The sequence below is a fragment of the Adiantum capillus-veneris genome, chromosome 12 (assembly GCF_014529385.1).
Source record: "Adiantum capillus-veneris isolate H3 chromosome 12, ASM1452938v2, whole genome shotgun sequence".
Taxonomy (NCBI): domain Eukaryota; kingdom Viridiplantae; phylum Streptophyta; class Polypodiopsida; order Polypodiales; family Pteridaceae; genus Adiantum; species Adiantum capillus-veneris.
In genome coordinates this window covers 139062981-139084190 of record NC_140942.1, presented here as the reverse complement: position 1 = coordinate 139084190, position 21210 = coordinate 139062981, and the positions used below count along the sequence as shown (strand labels likewise).

Genomic DNA, 21210 nt, shown 5'->3' with positions numbered 1-21210 from the left:
GTTTTAACGTCACCTGCAAGATGTCATTGTACTTGAAAGTCTCCCCTCCCATCTACAACCAACACCTTTCCTTGATTCATTTGTTTATCAATGATATCAGGGATAGGGGTTTTATGGAACACCCAATATAAAATTTCATGGTCTTCTTTCTTTACCTTCACGATTAAATCCTTATGAGAGGTAAAATTAAATCTAAAATTATATCAAAATAGGGCTCACCACAGAGATGAAGAGAAAATGGAAATGGAATACTTGAAAAGCACCAAGCCACCATATGTTTGTTTCTGACTGAACACTAAAGTATGAAGTTTCGTCAGAGGGGCATTTTGAAAAAGCCCTATTCATCAATGTTATTGTGACTCGTTCTAGCTTCTTGTCTTTGAGAATCTCACACTCATCTAGCTTCAAAAATAAATGCCAAACGCCATATGTCTCTTCAAATGTTACATTATAGAACTCAACCATTCTTGTTTGCAACAAAGTGAGGTCCATGAAGATATTGTTGTACTCGTCGTAGGTTACACTTGTTCATTGAGATCTATAAATACCATCAATATGAAATGGACATCCACAATGAAGTATGCATATGCATGGTTGAGGTGAAGTCTCTCTTTCTAGACACTTGCTGTTGTTGGTAGAAGTTTAGACTTTATTCCATTCTTTGCAAAAATGAAGGAGATAGACTGTTGAATAGCTGAGTACCCTCTCTTACTCACGCCAAGGGAGTCAAGTGTGCCCTGTATTTCATTGGCAGGCACTACACTCTTTGTAATAAAATGGTCAAAAACATCTCGTTGCAAAACCTTATACTTTTTGTCATGGATTATATCCTTTGCAAGACCACTTGTTATCAAAGGCTTCAATAGCTTTTCTACAGTGGCCTTTGGATCTATGTTTTCTTTTTTTGGATATATAGCATGTCTACAAAGAAAATATAATACACATAAGGAAAAAACTATGTATAAATGAAATAAACTATAAGGTTCACAATCCTGACCTCAATGATTGGATTCTTTTCTTGAGACTGCCATAGCCAATCTTCAAGGTTTCAAGATTCCGTAGTCTCTTCTTTTGCACACGAGCACCTCAGCTTGTATCTTTCCTTTGTAAGTTCCGCACTTTTTCTTGCAAGGCTTGTATTTCTTGTGTGCGCTGCAAAAGGATTTTTTGGTCCTCACAATGCAAATTAGAAAGTCATAGAATCTCATTTGCTTGATGGTGAACCATGCTTTTCTAAATTTCAAATTTCCCAGTTATAGCTTTGCAGTAGCCAAGTAAACCATTATGTCCGTCACTTGCAAAGGTCAATATAGTATTGGTATTTGCAAATGCAGGGGAGGCATTGGTCATAGGATTCAAAGGATAAAGTGAGTCATTTGTCCATAAATCTATGTGTTTTTCTCACTCTACTTTGAGTCTTTCTTTCTCGGTGGGTGTTACTATTGTGTTTGTTTCACTTCGCTTGCATAGCTCATTTCAGGATTCAAATCAACGTGTCGATGATATTTATGTTGTTTAGTGAGGAGGTTTGAGGGGGTGGATGAAGAAGCCATGAATACAAAGTTCAAAAAAATCAAGGAATGAAAGAGGAGAATGCCATTAGTCCCTACTGCATACATCGTATGGAGAAGAAACTTCCCTCTTATATGATGAGGTGCATTCAATATAATTGAAAGGGACATTCCATCAATCATTACGATCGTTTTGACTCTGTCAAAAGAATCCACTTTGAACTACAATTTTTCAACAGTTGATGAGGACACCTTTTTTTTTACCACACCAATTTTCTAGAGAGAGAAGGCAAAAAATTGTATGTTCTTAAAAGGCCCTCCAAATGACCTCCAAAATTCCCTAGTGGAAGATAATTAAAGTTAAATAAAGTAAACCTTTCTTTGATAGTAGATTCATCAGTAATCTGGCAAGTGAAAAAGTCAAAGCTAAATCTATCTATGATCTACCACCAAGAAGAGAATCCTCCTCTTCATCAAGTTTAGATTAGGAAGAGCTCTCAGCCATGGCATCAACATCCAAGCAACCCATTCCTTTCTCTTATGATGCACTACTTCAAAAAGAAAAAGAGCTTTAACAAAGAGAAAAACATCTTGCCGAACAAGAAGCATTGCTCAAATGGGAAGCATATCTCTAGGTTAAAGAGCACACTCTTCACTCTTTACGGCGGGGTGAAGTAAGAGAAATACTGCCTACAACAAGAAACAAACTCCTAACCTCTACAACGAAAACGGCACCAACAACCTCAACAAAAAATGTGCCTACAATAGGTACGACTACACCAACAACTAGTACAACTACACCAAAAGGTAACCCTTTTACCTTTGATAAAATTCAAAGGCAAAAAACTATGTTCAAGCAACAAATCTTGCAAGTTCTTTTCCTATATGTGCACCAATACCATTAAATAACGAAGAATCCACAAAGTTCCAAATGGCCAACGAATGCCAAATTGGCAACAAAGATATCCTAGCACCAAAGTTAGATATTGCAGTACTTGGTGGAACCTCTACAAAAGAAGAGTCATATCCAACCTCTTCAACCAACAAGAAATATAAAGAGTCTCAAGCTAAAGATTATGCCTCCATCACACAAAGAAATAAGTGAAGCAGAGAGACAAAATATCCTAGAATCTCCAGCTATCAGTGTTGATGGTATTCCTGCAGAAGATCTACCATTTCTTACTTCTAAGTAAAAGGTAAACTCTTATATCCACTATTCTTATAAGAAAGAAGAAACCATTTTGGATCCAGTATGCTCGCTCAAAAGAAAATCTGATGAGGATAAAGCCAAATGGATTAATACCAATGTGGCCATGCAAAGAGCATCAAAGTATAATGACTAGAGAAGGTTCTATATAACTATATAGACTCTGATTCAGATTCAAAAATTTCTAAAGAAGCTAACCCTACTAAGCAATTGGATGTTGAACAAATCAAGACAATTAACTTTGAAATTGTAAATAAAGCATGGATCAATCCTATCGACAGATAGATTCAACAATGGATTGATGACCCTATAGAGCTTCAAGCCCTTACTCAAATAATAGATGATGAGCAGTCCCAAGATCAAATCCCAGAAGGATCATCTACACAAAGCAATAGCAACCATAGGAAGAAAGGTTCTACCCAATGATCACTCAATTACAAACCTCCACCAATACAAGTGTGGTCCTTACCAAACTTAACAGGCTTTTAGAAGATTCGATGACATCCAATCCAGAGTATGTCATAACACAAAGCTAATTAAAGAAAATCGACAATGTCTTGCAAAGATTGCAAACCAAGTTTTTGAAAAATCATCATATCACAAAGGATGAAATATAGGAACCAATTAATGAAGATAATAATCTTTCACCATTAAAAGGAGTCTCCATTACTATAATCTTGAATACTAAATTTAAGAATTCCCTCAATGCTATCATGGATACATGAGCCAGCTTGACACTCCTTAATGGAAGGTTTGTTCTTGAAAATTATTGGGAAAAGCTAGAAGAACCCTTTTTTTAATGTGCTAACAAATCAGAAGAACCAATAAAATATCGGGCTAAATTGTGGCTACTACTTGGAGCAGCCAAAATACCTATCTTTGCCTATCTCTCTTCTCAACCAAGCTATGATATGATCATCGGCGATGATATTCTCGACAGATTGCAGCCTATCACATTTGACAAGGGATACTTCAAATTCAGATAGAAGGAAATGGATTGCTTTGCTGCCATCTTACATCAAATCCAATATACCATCTTCACATGAATGGCCAAATATCTATCTTGAAGAATTCAACCTACCCAATGTGGCCATCCAAAATCAAGTTGCAAACCTAATCCAAGTAGACACATATCCAGCTAAAGGAAACACATTTTTTAACAAAGAAAAATATAAAAGTTGAAAGGAGAAACCGCCGGACCAAAGCCAACAAAAATCTCGACTTACCAAGATACGCACACGATGAATTTGTAGGCGAAAGGAGTGTATTTATATTAGTAAAGAAAATGGTAAATACATAAGTGTGCAGTGGATCGTTCTACAAAGGAGAAAGCTTATATTAATAAAGTTTTGTACAATGGATAGGCTAAGCTTACTATATGATGTGGGAGGACTCGTCTCGAGATGTTAGGAGAGAGAGAGAGAGAGAGAGAGAGAGAGAGAGAGAGAGAGAGAGAGAGAGAGAGAGAGAGACAAGACTCATTCCAAGATGGATTTACAATGAGGCGTGGACTCCTTTATATAGGGAATGCTTGGCTTGAGGCTCAAGGTAACACCTTGGTGGATAAGGTAGTGCATGTCACTTTTCATGAGTGGGTATCACTTTACACTAGTGGGTGTCACAGTGGAAAATCTTATCACACACATTTTTCTTGAGATGGATCGATGTGTTGGGTCATTGAAAGTTGGGATCTTTATTTTCTTCGGTCTGGCGGCTTCTCCTTTGGATTTTTATATTTTTTATTTTTGAAGAATTTGCATCCATCAGGCAGAGAGATGTCTATTTGGGTGTGGTTTTCAGCTTCAATTTGATTGGCCACATATGCATTGATGATATTATTCCATTCTTCTCTGGGAATGAGACGGTTTAAAATATCAACGAGGATATTCTTGGATCCTTTGATATGTTCATACTGGTAGTCTCATTGTACGAACCAAGATGCCCATCGGATGAGGCGTCTGTCTTCATTGGCATTCTTGGAAGTGAGAACTCCCGAGAAATTATTGAGGTCCATACAAAGAATAAAAATTCCTCCTAATAGAAATAGCCAAAATTTCTTGATACGGAGTTTAGCCGTAAGGATTTCTCGTTGTGTAGAAGGGTAATTTTGTTCTGCCTAAGAAAAGAAACCACTGGAAAACCTGCATACCGGTATTTTATTTTCTTTAGTAGCTTCGCGTAAAACTGATTCCCATGCCTCAAGAGATGCATCGGTGTAGAGGATTAATTTATTGATTCTTGGAAGTTTTAGTGGAGGTGATTGCCTACAAATCATTTTGATTAATTCCATTGTTTTGCTATGGGAGTGTTCCCATTTCTTGGGGCTATTCTTTTGAAGTAATGTCCTTATCTTCTTTGTTAGGGTAGCTAAATATGGGACATTCATGTTGATCCAATTTCAGCACACCAGAAATTATTGAAGCTGAGTGACACTAGCTGGTAAGCGAGTTGACCTCCACACTCATACTTTGAGTTTGTTTCCTAATTACTGCCACTTTGTTGTCCACAACACACAAAAAAATTATATGGTTATTGTCACATGTTCGTTAAAACAGCCCTTCGCAGCAATAAAAGTCGACACCAAGATCATTTTTCCTAAGAAAAACTCAACATACAATACTACTTAATATTTTATTTTGATACTCTAGAATCGTAGAAACTTCATCCGGTGGATTTTCACTCCATCTATTGTCATTGGTTGTCCAGACAACCAATAATTGCTACATTTCCAGGAGTAATCCTACGGGTGAGTCACATTATGTGATCATAGAAATGAACTAAGCTGCTTATTAATAGAAATGGGTTATTTATGACAAATCATGCTCCTATAACTTTATATATACATTGTAGATGGTGATTCCTAGAAAATAAACTTCTTCTTGCGCAAAACTACATTTTCCATATGATAGAACCAAAACTGTTTTGCTTAGGAGATTTTGGAATGCCTTCAGGTGTTGAATATGAAAAAACTAAGCAAAAACTTTTGATTGGTCCAAAAATCATTTCTACTCTTAGCTGGCATTCTCATGGAGCATTTGCTAGTCTCATCGGCATAGATATTCATTTAAACATATTATGAGGAACTACAAAGGTTGTTTGATACATGTCTTTGGGATGTACCTTAAATTACCAAAATCCACTTTTGAAATCAAATTTGGAAAATACTTTTGCACCATGGATTTGTCAAATTAGATCTTCTTAAAAAGGGATTGGGAACTTTTTTGCTACCAAAAATTTGTTAAGAAGTTTATAGTCAATGCCTAACCTCTTTTTGCCGCTTTTTTTGTTCGTTGTAATTGTTGACGTAGAAAGCTCTGTAGGCTCAATTTGAGTTGAAAGGCTCAATTAATCCTTTCTGTAGAAGCTCTTCAAGTTCCTTTCTGCTTTTATTTGCTTGCGCAAAATTGATAGTTTAGATCGACCTCTTTTACATGCTTTGGCAGTCATTGAAGAAGAGTTGGAATCCGTTGCTTTTAATTCTTCAATCTTATTTTTTCTTGAAGAATACTTTTTCAATATATGAGGATTGAAGGGTGTAGGCAAGAACTCTTCTCTTTGATAATATTCAAATTTTGATTAGGAGCTTGAGTCTGAGTCGGAGCTTGATGAATCTTCTATGCAACAAAAGAGGCTTCACTTTTAAACTGTGTCATGATAAATTTGAAGTCTGAGATTTCATTGGGGAATTTGTATTTGAAGCAGATTCCTTGCTTTTTATTTGTAATGGATGTTGCACTTCTTGATCTATCTTTGAATCATATTGTTCACCAGCATCACTATTAATGGAAGGAGAAGATAGAATATAATCAAAAATTAATTCCTATTTGGAGACCATTGTAAACTAATTCTTCATAAAAGTAGTCAAGCTGCTAACAGTTTCCATTATGGCATCGAAACCAGTTTTTGATTCCTCCCCTAGTTTTTGCATTTGTCATATCCCATCTCGGCTCATCTGAGTCTTCTTCCCAAGCATAATCAATTGCTTTAATAATCTTAAAGGGATTTTGGAGGGATTTATTTCTGTGTTGTCAATAAGATTGTTGCGGTTTTTGTGACAACGAGCAAAGTGTATAAATCTCTCTCCGCCTAGGCAATTGCAGCTTGCTAACAAGCCGCTCCGTGGCTTCCCAATCTTCCCACCCTAGTTCTTCATCGAAAGAATTCTCGTGTTCATTATTAAACTTAATAACATTTAAGAATAAACTCTTGTTAGAGTGACTATGAGTTTTATGCACGGATGGTTTGGTAAATGAGAAGCTTGGTATAATGAGAGATGAGGAAGGAACAATGAGTTCTGTATGCAAAGAAGAAGGATAGGCTTGAAGTAGCTTTTGCATACTATTGACCAGCTTATGCAACTCAAACAATTGCTTTTCAAGTGTATGTAGCTTTATTGTCTGATGGTTGCTTTATAAAACCTCATGTCTAAGTTTTGTGTGATCATCCATTATTGCATATGGTGCAATAAAGATTTTATCATTATCAAAAATAATGAAATCTTTTCCTTTGATCATACAAAACTGTATGGGATAGGCTAAAGATGAAGCAGAGGCTTTACAAATTAAACCTAGGCAAAGTTTACAAAACGTTTCTATATGCATATAATCCTTGATTCGCATTGCCCTTGATTTTGCTAAATAATTTTCATTAGGTAAAGAAGAAACTAATAAATTTTTTAAAGAAAGTATAGATGTATAAGAGTCTAAGTAATCTATATAAGAATTTATAAAAAGACTTTTATTTAAGGACTCTATTATATGTATGCAGCCAAATTGTACAAAATGATTGCCTCCCCAGATGGTTTTCATTTTATCATTTTGGAGGATCTCAGTGAGATTCATAAAATTCATTTGACTGTCAGAAGGGTAGATGCAATTAATGTATTATCTAAATATACAGTTGATGCATAGAGTGCAGACATAAATTTATGATGATAGACTTGTTCGGGTTTTAATTGTGGTATTTGCTATTGAGCTACGGGTTCGGCTTCTTCTATTGCTAATGAGAGATGTGCAAGAGACTTGGTCACTTTAGACAAAGATCTACTAAAAAATGCCATTGAAATTTACATGAATGAACACCGGAAGGTAAGAGTTTATTGCGAGAGTTTACATGGGACTTTACGTAAGACTTTACCGTGGATTTGTGTATGTGGCTATAATTCCAAAACGCCGACGATGACCATCATACCATGCTACCTCGCTACCACAATACCACGATACCTTGCCTGTCGATGTGGATTTAAGTGAATGGCAATAACACTGATCAATAAATAATGATTAATCCTTACTAATCACTTAGAGCAAGTAGCCTTCGATCGAAAGCTTGTTGAACGTGAGCTCATACACTATCGAGGTGCAATACCATATAGAACAAGTGAAGGAGTACGAACGGAAGTGCGACACGAGAGAGAGAGCGAGAAGAAGAGCAAGACGATATGGTGAACTTGCTCTACTGTAAATGTGTAGAGCATAGTGAGTTCTTATTAGGTTTTAACAAAAGAATATGTGTACATACCTGGCGGCCCGCCCACTTACTTGGGCGACCACATTGGGCTTTGAGTGTTCCATTGCCACCATATGTGAAACTTAGCAAACAAGATTGCCCTCTGTCTGAGGAAGAACAGGCTGAAATGGATAAGATTCCATATGCGTCTGCAGTGGGTAGTTTGATGTATGCAATGATTGCTACTCGCCCAGACATTGCATTTGCAGTGGGAGTAGTAAGTCGATACATGTCAAACCCAGGCAAGAAACATTGGGAGGCAGTGAAAGGAATATTGAGATACCTGTAAGCTACAAAGAGTATGCGTGTATTCTATGGGAGTCAGGAGCTAAGTGTAAAGGGTTTTACAGACTCAGATTATGCAGGTGACTTAGACAACCGAAGGTCTACGTCAGGGTATGTCTTTACATTGGCTGGTGGAGTAGTATCATGGCGTTCTAGATTACAAGATTGTGTTACTCAGTCTACTACAGAGGCTGAATACGAGCAGAAGTGCGACGCGAGAGAGAGTACGAGAAGAAGAGCACGATGATACGGTGAACTCGCTCTACTGTAAATGTGTTACTCAGTCTACTACAGAGGCTGAATACGAGCGGAAGTGCGACGCGAGAGAGAGTGCGAGAAGAAGAGCACGACGATATGGTGAACTCGCTCTACTGTAAATGTGTAAAGCATAGTGAGTTCTTATTAGGTTTTAACAAAAGAATATGTGTACATACCTGGCGGCCCGCCCACTTACCTGGGCGACCACATTGGGCTTTATACCCCAACAACCTCCCACTTAAAGTCCAATGTGGTACTTTAAGTGTGAGAGAAGCTACTATACAAGCTAATATACAAGAGATGTAGAGAAGTGATGTACTACCCTACACCTAACTGCTTGCGAAAATGCGCAAAGCTCTCTGAGGGAAGTCCTTTTGTAAGTAGATCAGCAGGATTTTCTGTGGTGTGAACTTTGACAAGCTGAAGTTGCTTATCCTCGAGCATTTCCCTGATGAAATGATACTTCACATCCACATGCTTTGTCTTTGAGTGATAAACTGGATTGCGAGCCAATTGTATAGCACTTTGACTATCACAATATAACACAGGCATCTCTTCTTTGATTCCCAAATCTGTTACTAGTCGATTAAGCCAAATTGATTCTTTGCATGCCTCTGATGTTGCAACATATTCAGCCTCTATAGTAGACTGAGTAACACAATCTTGTAATCTAGAACGCCATGATACTACTCCACCAGCCAATGTAAAGACATACCCTGACGTAGACCTTCGGTTGTCTAAGTCACCTGCATAATCTGAGTCTGTAAAACCCTTTACACTTAGCTCCTGACTCCCATAGCATATACGCATACTCTTTGTAGCTTTCAGGTATCTCAATATTCCTTTCATTGCCTCCCAATGTTTCTTGCCTGGGTTTGACATGTATCGACTTACTACTCCCACTGCAAATGCAATGTCTGGGCGAGTAGCAATCATTGCATACATCAAACTACCCACTGCAAACGCATATGGAATCTTATCCATTTCAGCCTGTTCTTCCTCAGACACAGGGCAATCTTGTTTGCTAAGTTTCACATATGGTGTGCCTTTCCCTTCTCCATATTGAAACGTTGCAAAACCTTGTCAATATACTCTGTTTGAGATAACCAAATCAACTTCTTTGATATGTCTCTCTCAATGCGCATACCAAGTATATGACTTGCCTCACCCATGTCTTTCATGTCAAACGATTTTGCCATCTTTGACTTCAAAGCTGAAATTTCTTCCAAGTGCTTGCCAGCAATCAACATGTCATCCACATACAAAATAAGGATCAGCCAACTACCATCCTTAGCCTTCTTTGTATATAGACAGTGATCGAACTCACTACGTTTGTAGCCTTGAGAAAGCATAAACTTGTGGAATTTATGGTACCATGCCCTCGGTGATTGTTTTAAGCCATAAAGACTCTTTAACAACTGGCATACCCAATCTTCCTTGCCTTTCTCAACAAACCCTTCTGGCTGCTGCATGTAAATTTCCACATCTAAATCACCATGCAAGAACGTTGTCTTGACATCCATTTGGTGCAACACCAAATCTAATATGGCAACCAATGCAAGAAATCATCTCAATGTAGTCATCTTGACCACCGGAGAGAAGACTTCATCAAAGTCAATGCCTTGTTCTTGCTTAAAGCCCTTGGCAACAAGCCTTGCTTTGTACTTTGGCTGACTATCATGAGCGGTGATCTTATACCTGTAAACCCATTTACAAGGTAGAGCCTTTTTGCCCTGTGGTAATTTAACTAGCTTCCATGTCTTGTTTTTATGCAGAGCTGTCATCTCTGACTGCATGGCCAATTGCCAATTCCTGGAGTCCTTCATTTGCACTGCTTCCTTGTAACATGAAGGCTCATTGCAATCAGTCAACATGACATAATTCATAGATGGAACAAACCTATCAGGAGGTCGCGTGACACGTCCAGATCTACGCACAATAGGTGGCTCAGGCTCAGCCACAACCTGTGGTTCCACTCTATCCTATCCTTGCTCCTCTTGAGCCCTGACACTTTGTCTTGCACGTGCAGGTCCATCTTCTTGGAAGACAACTCTTCTAATCTCCTCAACCCTCTCTGGTTTAGAATGATATTTGGATTCATTAAAGTGAACATCATTGCTGCGGACAACCTTTCTGGATTCGGGATCCCAAAGTCTGTACCCCATCTCACCAGAATTACCATAGCCTAGAAAGATGCACTTTCTACTCTTTGGCTCAAGTTTGTTCCTAAATTCCTTTGGAACGTGAGTATATGCCTCACAGCCAAAGACTCTGAGATGCTTGTATGAGGGCATTTTGCCTGACCATACCATCTCTGGCACCGAATCCTTCTGCAAAACCTTGCTAGGAGATCTATTTACAAGATGAACAGCTGTTGATATAGCTTCAGCCCAAAACCCATTTGGCAGCTGTGCATTAGACAACATACTTCTGACCTTCTCTTGTATGGTCCTATTCATCCTCTCAGCAACACCATTTTGAGGAGGATTCTAAGGAGCAGTAAGTTCACGTTTTACACCTTTTGACTCACAAAAGTCCTGAAAGGCCTTTGAAACATACTCTCCACCATTGTCAGTGCGTAAGCATTTAAGCTTCTTGCCACTCTGATTCTCCACAAGTGTCACAAACGTTTTGAAAACACTAAACGCTTCATCCTTGTGCTTGAGAAAGTAAACCCATACTTTCCTCGAGTAATCATCTATAAATGTCATAAAGTAAGAAGCTCCCCCTAGAGATAGGTTAGGCATAGGTCCACACAAATCACTATGAACAAGTGCCAACTGTGTATCTCTTCTATTGCTTCTATGCTTATGTGGCTGTTGTGTTTGCTTACCATACAGACAATGTTCACAGAATTCAAAATCATTAAATGAAAAGCCAGGCAAATAACTAGAACGAGACAAGATTTTCATTCCCTTCTTGGACATATGTCCTAACCGGCTATGCCACAAAGAAACGTTCGGCTGCTCGGTTACATTGATTACATTTTTAAAGACATTTGATACATAAATCATGTAAAGTTCTCCAAACTTTACTCCATGTGCTACTGTCATAGAACCCTTGGATATCTTCCACATGTTTAGTCCAAAAGTGGTGATGTAGCCAGCATCATCAAGTAAACGTGTGTTGATCAAGCTCTTTGTAATTGCGGGAACATGTCTCACATTCTTCAGCGTGAAAGAAGAGCCATTCTGAAACTTCAAGTGAACATCTCCAACACCTAAGATCTCACATGTCTGCCCATTGCCTAGCCGAACATGATCTTTAGTGGTCACATAAGAGGTAAACCACTCCTTGTTTGGAGACACATGAAGTGATGCCCCTGAGTCTATAATCCAGTCACTCAGTGCATTTCCATCAGATGCTGTAAGAAGAGCTGAGTCCATTGTATTCTTCAAGAAGTAGATGTCTCTTGACACTAGACTGTCATCCTCTGCAACAGTGTTTGTCACATTTATTTCTTGAATCTTCATTGAGGACTTGTTCTTCTCACCATGGTCTTCAGCTTTCTCTTTGCCTTTTTCTGCTTTCCATTCTCTGCAGTCTCTTTTCATGTGACCCTTCTTGCCACAATGGTAGCATTCTATGTTACTCTTGCCTTTAGCACTGTGGGACTTGCTACGAGACTGATTCCTCTTTCCACCTTTGTACTTTTCTTTGGTCCTTCCCTTGACAACTAAGGCTGTTCCTTTGCCTTTGTCCATTGTCTTTCTATTGGTTTCTTCAGTAAGCAGACTTCCTTCTACACCTGCTATGTTCAAACCATCTGGAGGTGCAGAATTACTCAAAGCTGTGCGAAAAGTGTCCCAACTTTTCGGCAATGTGATCAACAGGAACATAGCTCTAACAGGTTCATCAAACTTGACACCTTGAGCTGACAACTGACTATAGATTGTGTTGAATTCATTCAGATGATTGGATATAGGTGTCCCTTCTTTCATCTTCAAGTCAACAAGCTTCTTAAGCCAGTATACCTGTGAAGCTGCACTCTGCTTCTCATAAAGATCACTCAACTTTAACCATGCTTGATAAGCCGACATCTCGTCTGCTACATTGAAGTAAACGCTTTCTGCCAAAGTCAGCATAATGGTAGAAAGTGCCAATTCATCCATTTCGCTCCATTCATCTTCGACCATATCTTCTGGTTTTATCCCCTTGAGCTTTATAGGTTTTATCTGCTTCTTTTGTACCAACACGTGCCAAATCTGCTGCTTCCACAATGGGAAATTGGTTCCATCCAGCTTCTTGATATTGTAAAGAGCAGTGTCCTGTGATCCAGCCATAGCTACGCTTCACAGTAGTTTACTTTCCTGGGAAAAATTCGGCAGAGTTTCCCCTGTAAATTGACCTCTGAACCAATATCAACCTGATGAACTAGTGGATGTCGCCTACAGTCTATGTGTAAATGCGCCCGTGTCGTATGTGACACGCCTCCAAGAACTGTGAGCCGTCCTTCGATGTGTAGACAGCCACAAATCAACACTCTGGGACTGTCGATATCCTCAGCACCTGCAGTCGTAGGCCGAAAACCCCAAATTTGCAGAGTCGGATATGTACCCGTCGAGACCACGTAGTCGAAAATGGCCTGCGCAGACCTTTGTCGAAGCCGAACGGTGGCCAAGATGACCTCAGAATGAAATTCTGACAACACCAAGCCCTTCGGGCTTGCCCACGAGATTTGGAGCCGTGTCTTCGCCTGTCGAATTTCACTCCAATCTGAGTTGGTGACTCTAGCCTCCTGTAGTGCTGCCCCAAGCCTCGATTTGAGCTCTGATACCAGTTGAAGGAGTACGAGCGGAAGTGCGAAGCGAGAGAGAGTGCGAGAAGAAGAGCACGACGATATGGTGAACTCGCTCTACTGTAAATGTGTAGAGCATAGTGAGTTCTTATTAGGTTTTAACAAAAGAATATGTGTACATACCTGGCGACCCGCCCACTTACCTTGGCGACCACATTGGGCTTTATACCCCAACAACAAGAATGACAAATAGAGTGAACCAGAGCAATAGGCTAAATCGATTCACAGTCTCTGATACCAAGATATGCACATAATGAATTTGTAGGTGAAAGGAGTGTGTATATATAATAGAAAGGAAAATGGTAAATACACAAGTGTACATTGGATCGTTCTACAAAGGAGAAAGCTTATATTAATGACGCTTTGTACAATGGATAGGCTAAGCTTACTATATGATGTGGGAGGACTCGACTTGAGATGTTAGGGGAGAGAGAGAAGACTCATTCCCATATGGATTTACAATGAGGCGTGGGCTTGTTCATATAGGGAATGCTTGTGGCTCAAAGTAACACTTTGGTGGGTAAGGTAGTGAATGTCACTTTTCATGAGTGGGTATCACTTTACACTAGGGGTGTCACTGTCCAAGGTGGTTTTGGCCTAATGGTGCACAGAGGCCCTTTCACAAAAAATAGATTCCCTCGTGCATCGTTCGGTAAAAACCCCTTTAGAGCCTTTTTTTGGCATTTTCTCCCTCTCTGAGTGTCAGAATAGGACAAGTAGACATTCAATTTTTAAGTTTTTGGGCGTTTCGGACGCATTGACGGTGTCAAAATCTTCAAATTTTGACACTATTTAGCAATTTTTTACTTTTTAAAAAAAAAATTCAATGATGATGACAGCCATATCCAATGAGCGATGCCTATTGCATTAAAACGACACTCGTATTTAATGAAAAGGTGACCGTTTTCAAGGATCGTCGAAAAATTAAGTTCACTTTTTGGAGTATGTAGTTGTCCTTTTGGACATACTCAATAAGTGCAAATGCATTTTAAGAGAATTTTCTAGAAAAAGAAATAGAAATTTTTCGAACGCCCTCCAAATGACCTTCAAAATCTTCTAGTGCTAGCAGCAACAACAGACCTGCTAGAACCTACAACATCCTCAACAGAGCATGTATCCATAAGAGATGCATGCACATCGATCACCCTGAACAACATTCCATATGGCCTTTGAGACAAGTACATGCATCATCATGTAAGCCCACATTTGATACTTATCCCTATCCAATGTGTTCTCAATAGCAAACATCTTGAAAATATCTATGTTGTTCTCAGTCATACTACTCCTAAAGAGAAAAAATGTAGGACAATTGTGCGCTATGTAGCATAACCCAAAGAGGACTATAAGGTACATGTTCTGCAAAAAATTGCACTAACAAAAATTCTACACAAAAGGACGAAATTGCCTACAAACTTGTAATGCTTAGCAGTGCTACAAATTAGGAGTGCACTGCTTGGAAGTGTTATGAAGAATTTGTATGTGCTTGATGGTGCCCAATGTGCTCAAGAGTGCTTGGGAGTATCAAAAAGGCCATTATAAAAGCTTTAACTATTAGGATATGCTTGATGATACTTAGATGTGCTTCGGATTCTAAAATTCTTATAAGGTGCTTTAACTATATCCTTTTACAACAAAAGATTTTTTCTTTTCTTGATGCGGCTCTATAAAGCATCGTACTGTTGTTACGAACCACTCTATTTTACCACACTTAAGAATGTAGAAGTCTGTGTACACACCCTCTGCGTTCATTGCAAAGTTATGCCCAACCAACAGACCATTACTCAATTTGTGGTGACCCACATTGATGGGAGCTGCACAATCATCATCGCTTGATGGGTTGTATTCTCAAGTACACTACCACATATCCACATGGTTTATTTTAGTGTGCATCCCATAGGCAGAACAAAAGCAAGAAAATTTTCTACATTTTCAAGCGAACATATCTCATTTAGAGTATCCAATAAAATACTGTAGAGCAAGAGCACACAAGAAAAGTAATACCAACAAAAGAAATAGTATTACTGAGTATGCTAATACAAAAATAAGGCTTGCCCTAAAAGGATGGGTGAATCTATAAGCTCATTATGAGGGAAAAAAGTGCTCGACGGTCCCAAGTGTCACAAACATCACGACATAATATGGTAACATAATATGGAGAGAAAATCCATCACAATTACGACCATCATAACCAATAGGGCAACCACATCATAAGTTGCAAATTTTAAATGGAACCTCTTAAGGCTCTCTGTTTTGACTGCTGATTTGAAAGGGAGGAAATTATCACTTGCTATTTTATTCAAGATAGCAAAGTTTTAAAAGTTTAACAGCCAATACAGACCATGAGGTTAGATATATGTTAGATATATTTAACTCCATACTGGTTAAATATATTCGACTTTACATATATCTAACCAACATGGAGTTATAACATAATCCTGCACTTTAGGATTCGACATTACTCAAACATCAACAGTATACTCTCACCAATACTCAAAATGTCTTTGGTTATATGAGCTTGTATTTAGACCAGACTTCATCATCTACCCCCACAAAAGGCAAGAACGAGAGAATCTTCAATGTGAGAGATCCTCTAAGGATTTGCTGCATCCTTAAGCATGTGTACATATGAGAGGTTTGCTATGTCAAATCCTGTAAACACAATCCCAACTTCCATCTTAGGTAGAACTTTTTTGCAAAGCTAAATTTATAGCCATCAACTTCATCCCTGTAAACTACAGAGAGAGAAGCTAGTTATGCACATGATTGAAAAATCCATAAACTGGAAGCTAATTTAAGCATTTCACCTTCGTGATTCCCTGCATCAAGCTAATGACTTTGTACAAAACTCAATTTTGAAACAAAAATAGAAGCGTCAACAAAAACCTTACTGCAATACAAATAAGTGTGTGATGCCAAGAGACATCACAGTCGACTTACACTGTAGGTCAGATTCACATTTCTAATCATAACCTTGACTGGAAAAATTGAACAAATATGTGAAAAGCAGTGTCATGCCCAAGTTTGCACTCCCTTTTGGCTGTTAACCAGATACACCAAGCTATAACTGAAGGCTTTTGACCAAACACATTCAATGGGCAACAACTCCATTCGCTTCTTTCAGAGACATTGCAGGTACATTGGTATCGTTGGACCCAGAAAAGCCCTTCAAACTTGGGCTTCTTTGTACCATAGATGTTACTTTTGAAGACTTGGGAGTATTTACTGATGCACCCATGTCGAACTTCCCCGTTACAGGATAGGATAGCCTCTTCTTTGCCAATGACATCTGCTCAGCTTCTGGAGTCGGAGGCCTCTGCTTTGGATTACTTGCAGACCGTGCCTTAGCTTTGGCCGACTTGGTGATCGACATATAATTGGGAACTGTAGAAAAGCTTGCTTGGCTTTCATCATCTGCAATGACAGACCCTGCTCTGTTGTGTTTCAAAGCAGTAGTTTTTGGACCAAGGGTGTTCTCCCCATTCAACTGTGCACTCCCCTCTGCCACTTTGGTGTTGCGAGGACTTGCTAAACGCACATATACACCTGAGGGTTTCTTCTGTAACGGCACTTGCAAGGGCTCAGAAGACTTTGGCTGTTGTAAAGCTGATACCGGACCATCACTGGCAAGAACACTGACTGGAGAGGAAGCTGGTTTGCCTGTTTCTACACTGGAAACCTTCATTTTAAGATCATCAGACACAACATCTGAAGGTTCTTTCTCAAAAATGCGTGACTCCCAGGGTCTGGCAGCCATCCAACGTTCAAGCCAACTCCATCCCCACTGAGGTTTGTCAAAGTCAGATGCCATTTGATGGGGCGAAGTTCTCCACAGCTGCCAAAGCCATTCAAAATTTCAGTACACAAAATTCCAAGGCAACACTGAACACTATCTCATTCCTGAGAGCCAAATCAGTATGTGCCCTGGTCAACCAATCTTTCATATCATAAATGGGCATGAATAAGACTCGTTATTCAAAGACTTACATAACTTAGCCCTAGAAGACTACTCATCAACAATCTACACTGCAAGCTAGTAACGGCCATTTTTTGCTTCTGAAGAAAGGTTGTAAGACACTGTTACATTTTACTTTTGCTTCTTTAGTTAATTTCAGCCAAGCTTCAAAGTATATCATGGACAACTCTTAATTGCAAACAGAATAAGCACCTTCATGACTGGTTCTATGTAGAGCTTTTATGCTGAAACAGCTTATCTCAAAATTGAGATCAGCAAAAAATGATTCGCAAATGAATATTTTGCCCCCACCACCAATCAAGACCTTCTGAGACATCATACCTGATGTGCAAAGGCATACGCCAAAGCTCTCTCACGCTTTATTGCAGCCTCTTGTTTGCTTAGTTTCTTGGCTTCAATCTCTTCTCTTGATTGGAAGCTGTCATCCCACATTTGCACATCTTGCTCATCAGGCTACCAACAAGAAATTGAGACCAGGTATCAGAGTAGAACTCGGTAGATCACTAACCAACAAACTTTCACACACCACATTTAAAACTTGAAATGTTGTCTACCTCTTCTTTCTGAGATAGCATCTCTTGTTGTCGCTTCTGCCAAAGCTGGCGCTGAACTGCTTGCCCTTCTTCCGACATACGCACACGTCGTGCACGCACACGAGCTTGGACTCTTACAAGTGCTTGCATGCATCTCAGTGTGAGCGTCGCTTGCTTGCGTACAGTGTGTCCCCGGATTAAAGCCTGTAATCTAACAAGGCCCCTAAGGGCTCGCAATGCTCGGCGGGCCTACAATCAGTGAGAAATGCCTTAAAACACAAATTACTATGTAGTCAGGCTAGAGTAAATAGGCAGAGAGTGGCAACACTTATATCATTTAATGACAAGAATTAAAGAACTGCTTTTAAGCAGGAAGCGCTATTATCAAATGAATTAGCAGAATCAAAGATCGGACTTGAGCAACAATGAGCACAAACCACGCAATAGTTGCCACCACAGTGAACAATGCTGGAGACAAATGTTCTGTCAAGAATCTGAAGATTGACACGCCCAAAACATACTACACACAGACAACCAATCCTGGATTCAAGCAGTAACTCATCTCATTAACTATCTGCTGAAAGCCCTACAACATACGCATAAAACAAAATCCAAAAACCATGACAGAGATGACAAAGTGCCACTAGATTACAGGGGTCAGGATCAAAAACTAAGGCATCCAAACAACGATGTTCTGCAAAATTCCGCAAATAGGAACAAAATAATTGAGAACACAAAAAGAATGACAAGTCACATACAAGGTAACCTCGAAAAGCTGTTTGGATCTTAATGGCTGCCTTGTCTTGAATGCTCGAGTCATTGCTCACTGACAGCCATGATCCTGATGGGTGGCCTGCAGCTGCTGCACTGCATACAGATTCATGAGCCACTCCTGTTGATGCTGCCGCACCCTGGTCTGCTTCATTTATATACTTCTCTGAAGCAGTGCCAAGTTGCAGTGCCCGTGACTCGTGCGTAGATAGATCCGTTGACGTAGACTTTCCAAAGCTCCATCTGCGCTTGTCCTTCTTTCGCTTACTCTGAAAGTTTAAAAGATAGAAGAAAGAGAATGAACACCACAAGCAAGAAAAGATCTAATATAAATGCTTCAAAATTGTAGGTAAAGGAATGGTGAATTCAAGACAATCACAAACCTTCTCGCTCTTCACTTGATTTTCGCTGTCAAGAACTGTGTTTTCATCTGAAACATTCTCCTTGACCTTGGCTGAGTCCTTTGGACTTGATCTGAATGCATTCTTAACCCCAGAAAACCATTTTCCCTTTTTTCCCATACTGATCACCACTTAGGTTGATTGCCACTTCAGCTGAGCTGTGTCCACCGCATTAGTAACTAAAATTAACTCAATGGACCTTCTTCGGTAAATGCACCTTGTTCCAGAAACATTTCTACTTGTGAGCTTGAAGTGAGATTAAAAACAAAGTTAAGGCATGTGATTCCCTGCGAGGAGGGAGTGGACTCCATCACAAGCAGCAAGATGGACTGTGGGTGTGGGGGGGTCGGGTGGGGTGGATCTGAGGGAAGAGAGAAGCTAACAGAAGAAAAGCCCAACCCATCTAATTAAACTTGAAGAAAGTAGTGCGTCTGTTGATAAAAATACAAGTAACTTCCCAATGTGTCAAATGGAAGGAAAGGTAGAAGGTTGGGATCGAGAGAAGCAATGGGGGATGCACTGTCAAAAAGATAATGCACTGACAACTGAAGGTGCAGACAACTAGGTATTTCTTCTAAGTTCTTAAAAGTCGCAACTAGAGCGAGAAAGAGTGCGTGCTTTGAAGAGGATGCGTTGATGTCATCCAACAACATACTGTGAAGAAAAGGGACCAGCAGGACGCTGAAAGGAGAAGCAAAGCATAAGGAAACAATTTCTGGAGGTGATGTTTGATCTAAATGACAGAAAAACGAGCTACAGTACAGAATATGTAGCAAACAAAGCGATCCACCAGCAACTTGTGTACAGTAGTGCAAGGAAACCTCGTTCGGCCATTTACATTCACGCGAAATGTAAGAGAAGTGCAGGGAAAAGGGAGAAGGGAAAGGCAAACGTGGGCATCATTTCCGAGTTAGAAGAGACGAGCAACTTCACATTATTGGCAACAGATAGTACACTAGAGGAACACTCACCGTGAATCGAATTGCAAAAGACACACAACTTCACAAGACAGAGTGAGAGAGATGGAATCCAAGCCTCCACGAAAGCTCCTTCCGTCTGCGGGTCCTCCACGGAAACAAATGGAGCTGTCCAAGTCCGTTTAAGCACAAACGGTTCCGTATATATAATGGTTACGCAGCGTCAATCTATGCACGCCTTGCAAGCCCTGCATTCCATAGAGCCCAGTTGCCAAGTAGGCGCAGGTGCCTACATTCTTGTCACCCCGCAGATCCTCAGATGTAGAACCAGATCGAAGCTGCGTCACGAAGAGCAGGCAGAGATCAGAGCAGCTATAATAAGACTGTAAGTGCACCGCTGTTGAAGAGCTGCTCGACTTTCTGATTATGGCACATAGTCAACTAAACACAGCTGGATTGAGTACTGTAAAGACAGTCGACAATTGAGAGGAAGACCGATGTCTGCTGCGTATATCTTGTGTGTGTGTGTGTGTGTGTGTTGGGGGCGGGGGGGGGGGGGGGGGGGGGGGGGGGGGGTGAGTCCACAACCAAACGGCAAGTTTCGTAGGGTTGAAAAGAAGGCCGGGGTAGGAAGAAATGTAACAGTGGAGGAGGAGGAGGGCGAATCTGGGCGAACCGCAAAGCTACACCTACCAACAAACACTACAGTGAAACTCGCAATCCACTGGCCAGTTAACTTCGCGAATGAAACGCGAGTTCAAATGTGGCGCACACGAATGAGCATTGAGTGGTCTGTTAATTTCCGTCACAGGACACTGCCCATTGCCCACATGGCTCATGTATGTGGACCAAGGTTCCTTTTTGAGAGGCATTTTATCCGTTTTCAGGTATATACTATACACTCAAAGCGTGCGCACATGCACTTGTAAAGACACCGCAGCGGCAAATAATCTGATGTGGATAGTAGATTCCACCCGCAGCGTCTAACAGTGTGAGAATAGGATTTCTTATGTAGTTTGCCGCTGCGTCTATGAAATTCTCGCTCTGCGTC

General features: G+C 40.0%; 1 protein-coding gene across 3 annotated transcripts; it reads right to left on the bottom strand.

The window, feature by feature from the left end:
* Window positions 1-16430: 16430 nt before the first annotated feature.
* Window positions 16431-20691, bottom strand: LOC147446587 (protein IQ-DOMAIN 6-like). 3 transcript variants are annotated; one of them, XM_086525793.1, is made up of 6 exons: window positions 20214-20691; window positions 19225-19459; window positions 18829-19110; window positions 18092-18319; window positions 17859-17990; window positions 16431-17396 (listed from the first exon to the last, which is right to left on the bottom strand). In XM_086525793.1, exons 2-6 carry the CDS (start codon window positions 19360-19362, stop codon window positions 16653-16655), a joined length of 1524 nt encoding a protein of 507 aa, XP_086381919.1. In that variant the 5' UTR covers window positions 19363-19459; window positions 20214-20691; the 3' UTR covers window positions 16431-16652. The 3 variants fall into 3 exon arrangements, with proteins under 3 accessions (XP_086381919.1, XP_086381918.1, XP_086381916.1); XM_086525792.1 differs by having other exon boundaries at window positions 19225-19400; XM_086525790.1 differs by lacking the exon at window positions 20214-20691 and having other exon boundaries at window positions 19225-20170.
* Between the last annotated feature and the right edge of the window lie 519 nt (window positions 20692-21210).

Coding starts and splice junctions, on each gene's coding strand:
- LOC147446587 (XM_086525793.1), bottom strand. CDS start 19,362: ATGGGAAAAAAGGGAAAATGGTTTTCTGGGGTTAAGAATGCATTCAGA. Junction 17,991..18,091: donor TGCTATCTCAGAAAGAAGAG/GTAGACAACATT, acceptor TCTTGTTGGTAG/CCTGATGAGCAAGATGTGCA. Junction 17,397..17,858: donor CGTATGCCTTTGCACATCAG/GTATGATGTCTC, acceptor TGGCTTTGGCAG/CTGTGGAGAACTTCGCCCCA.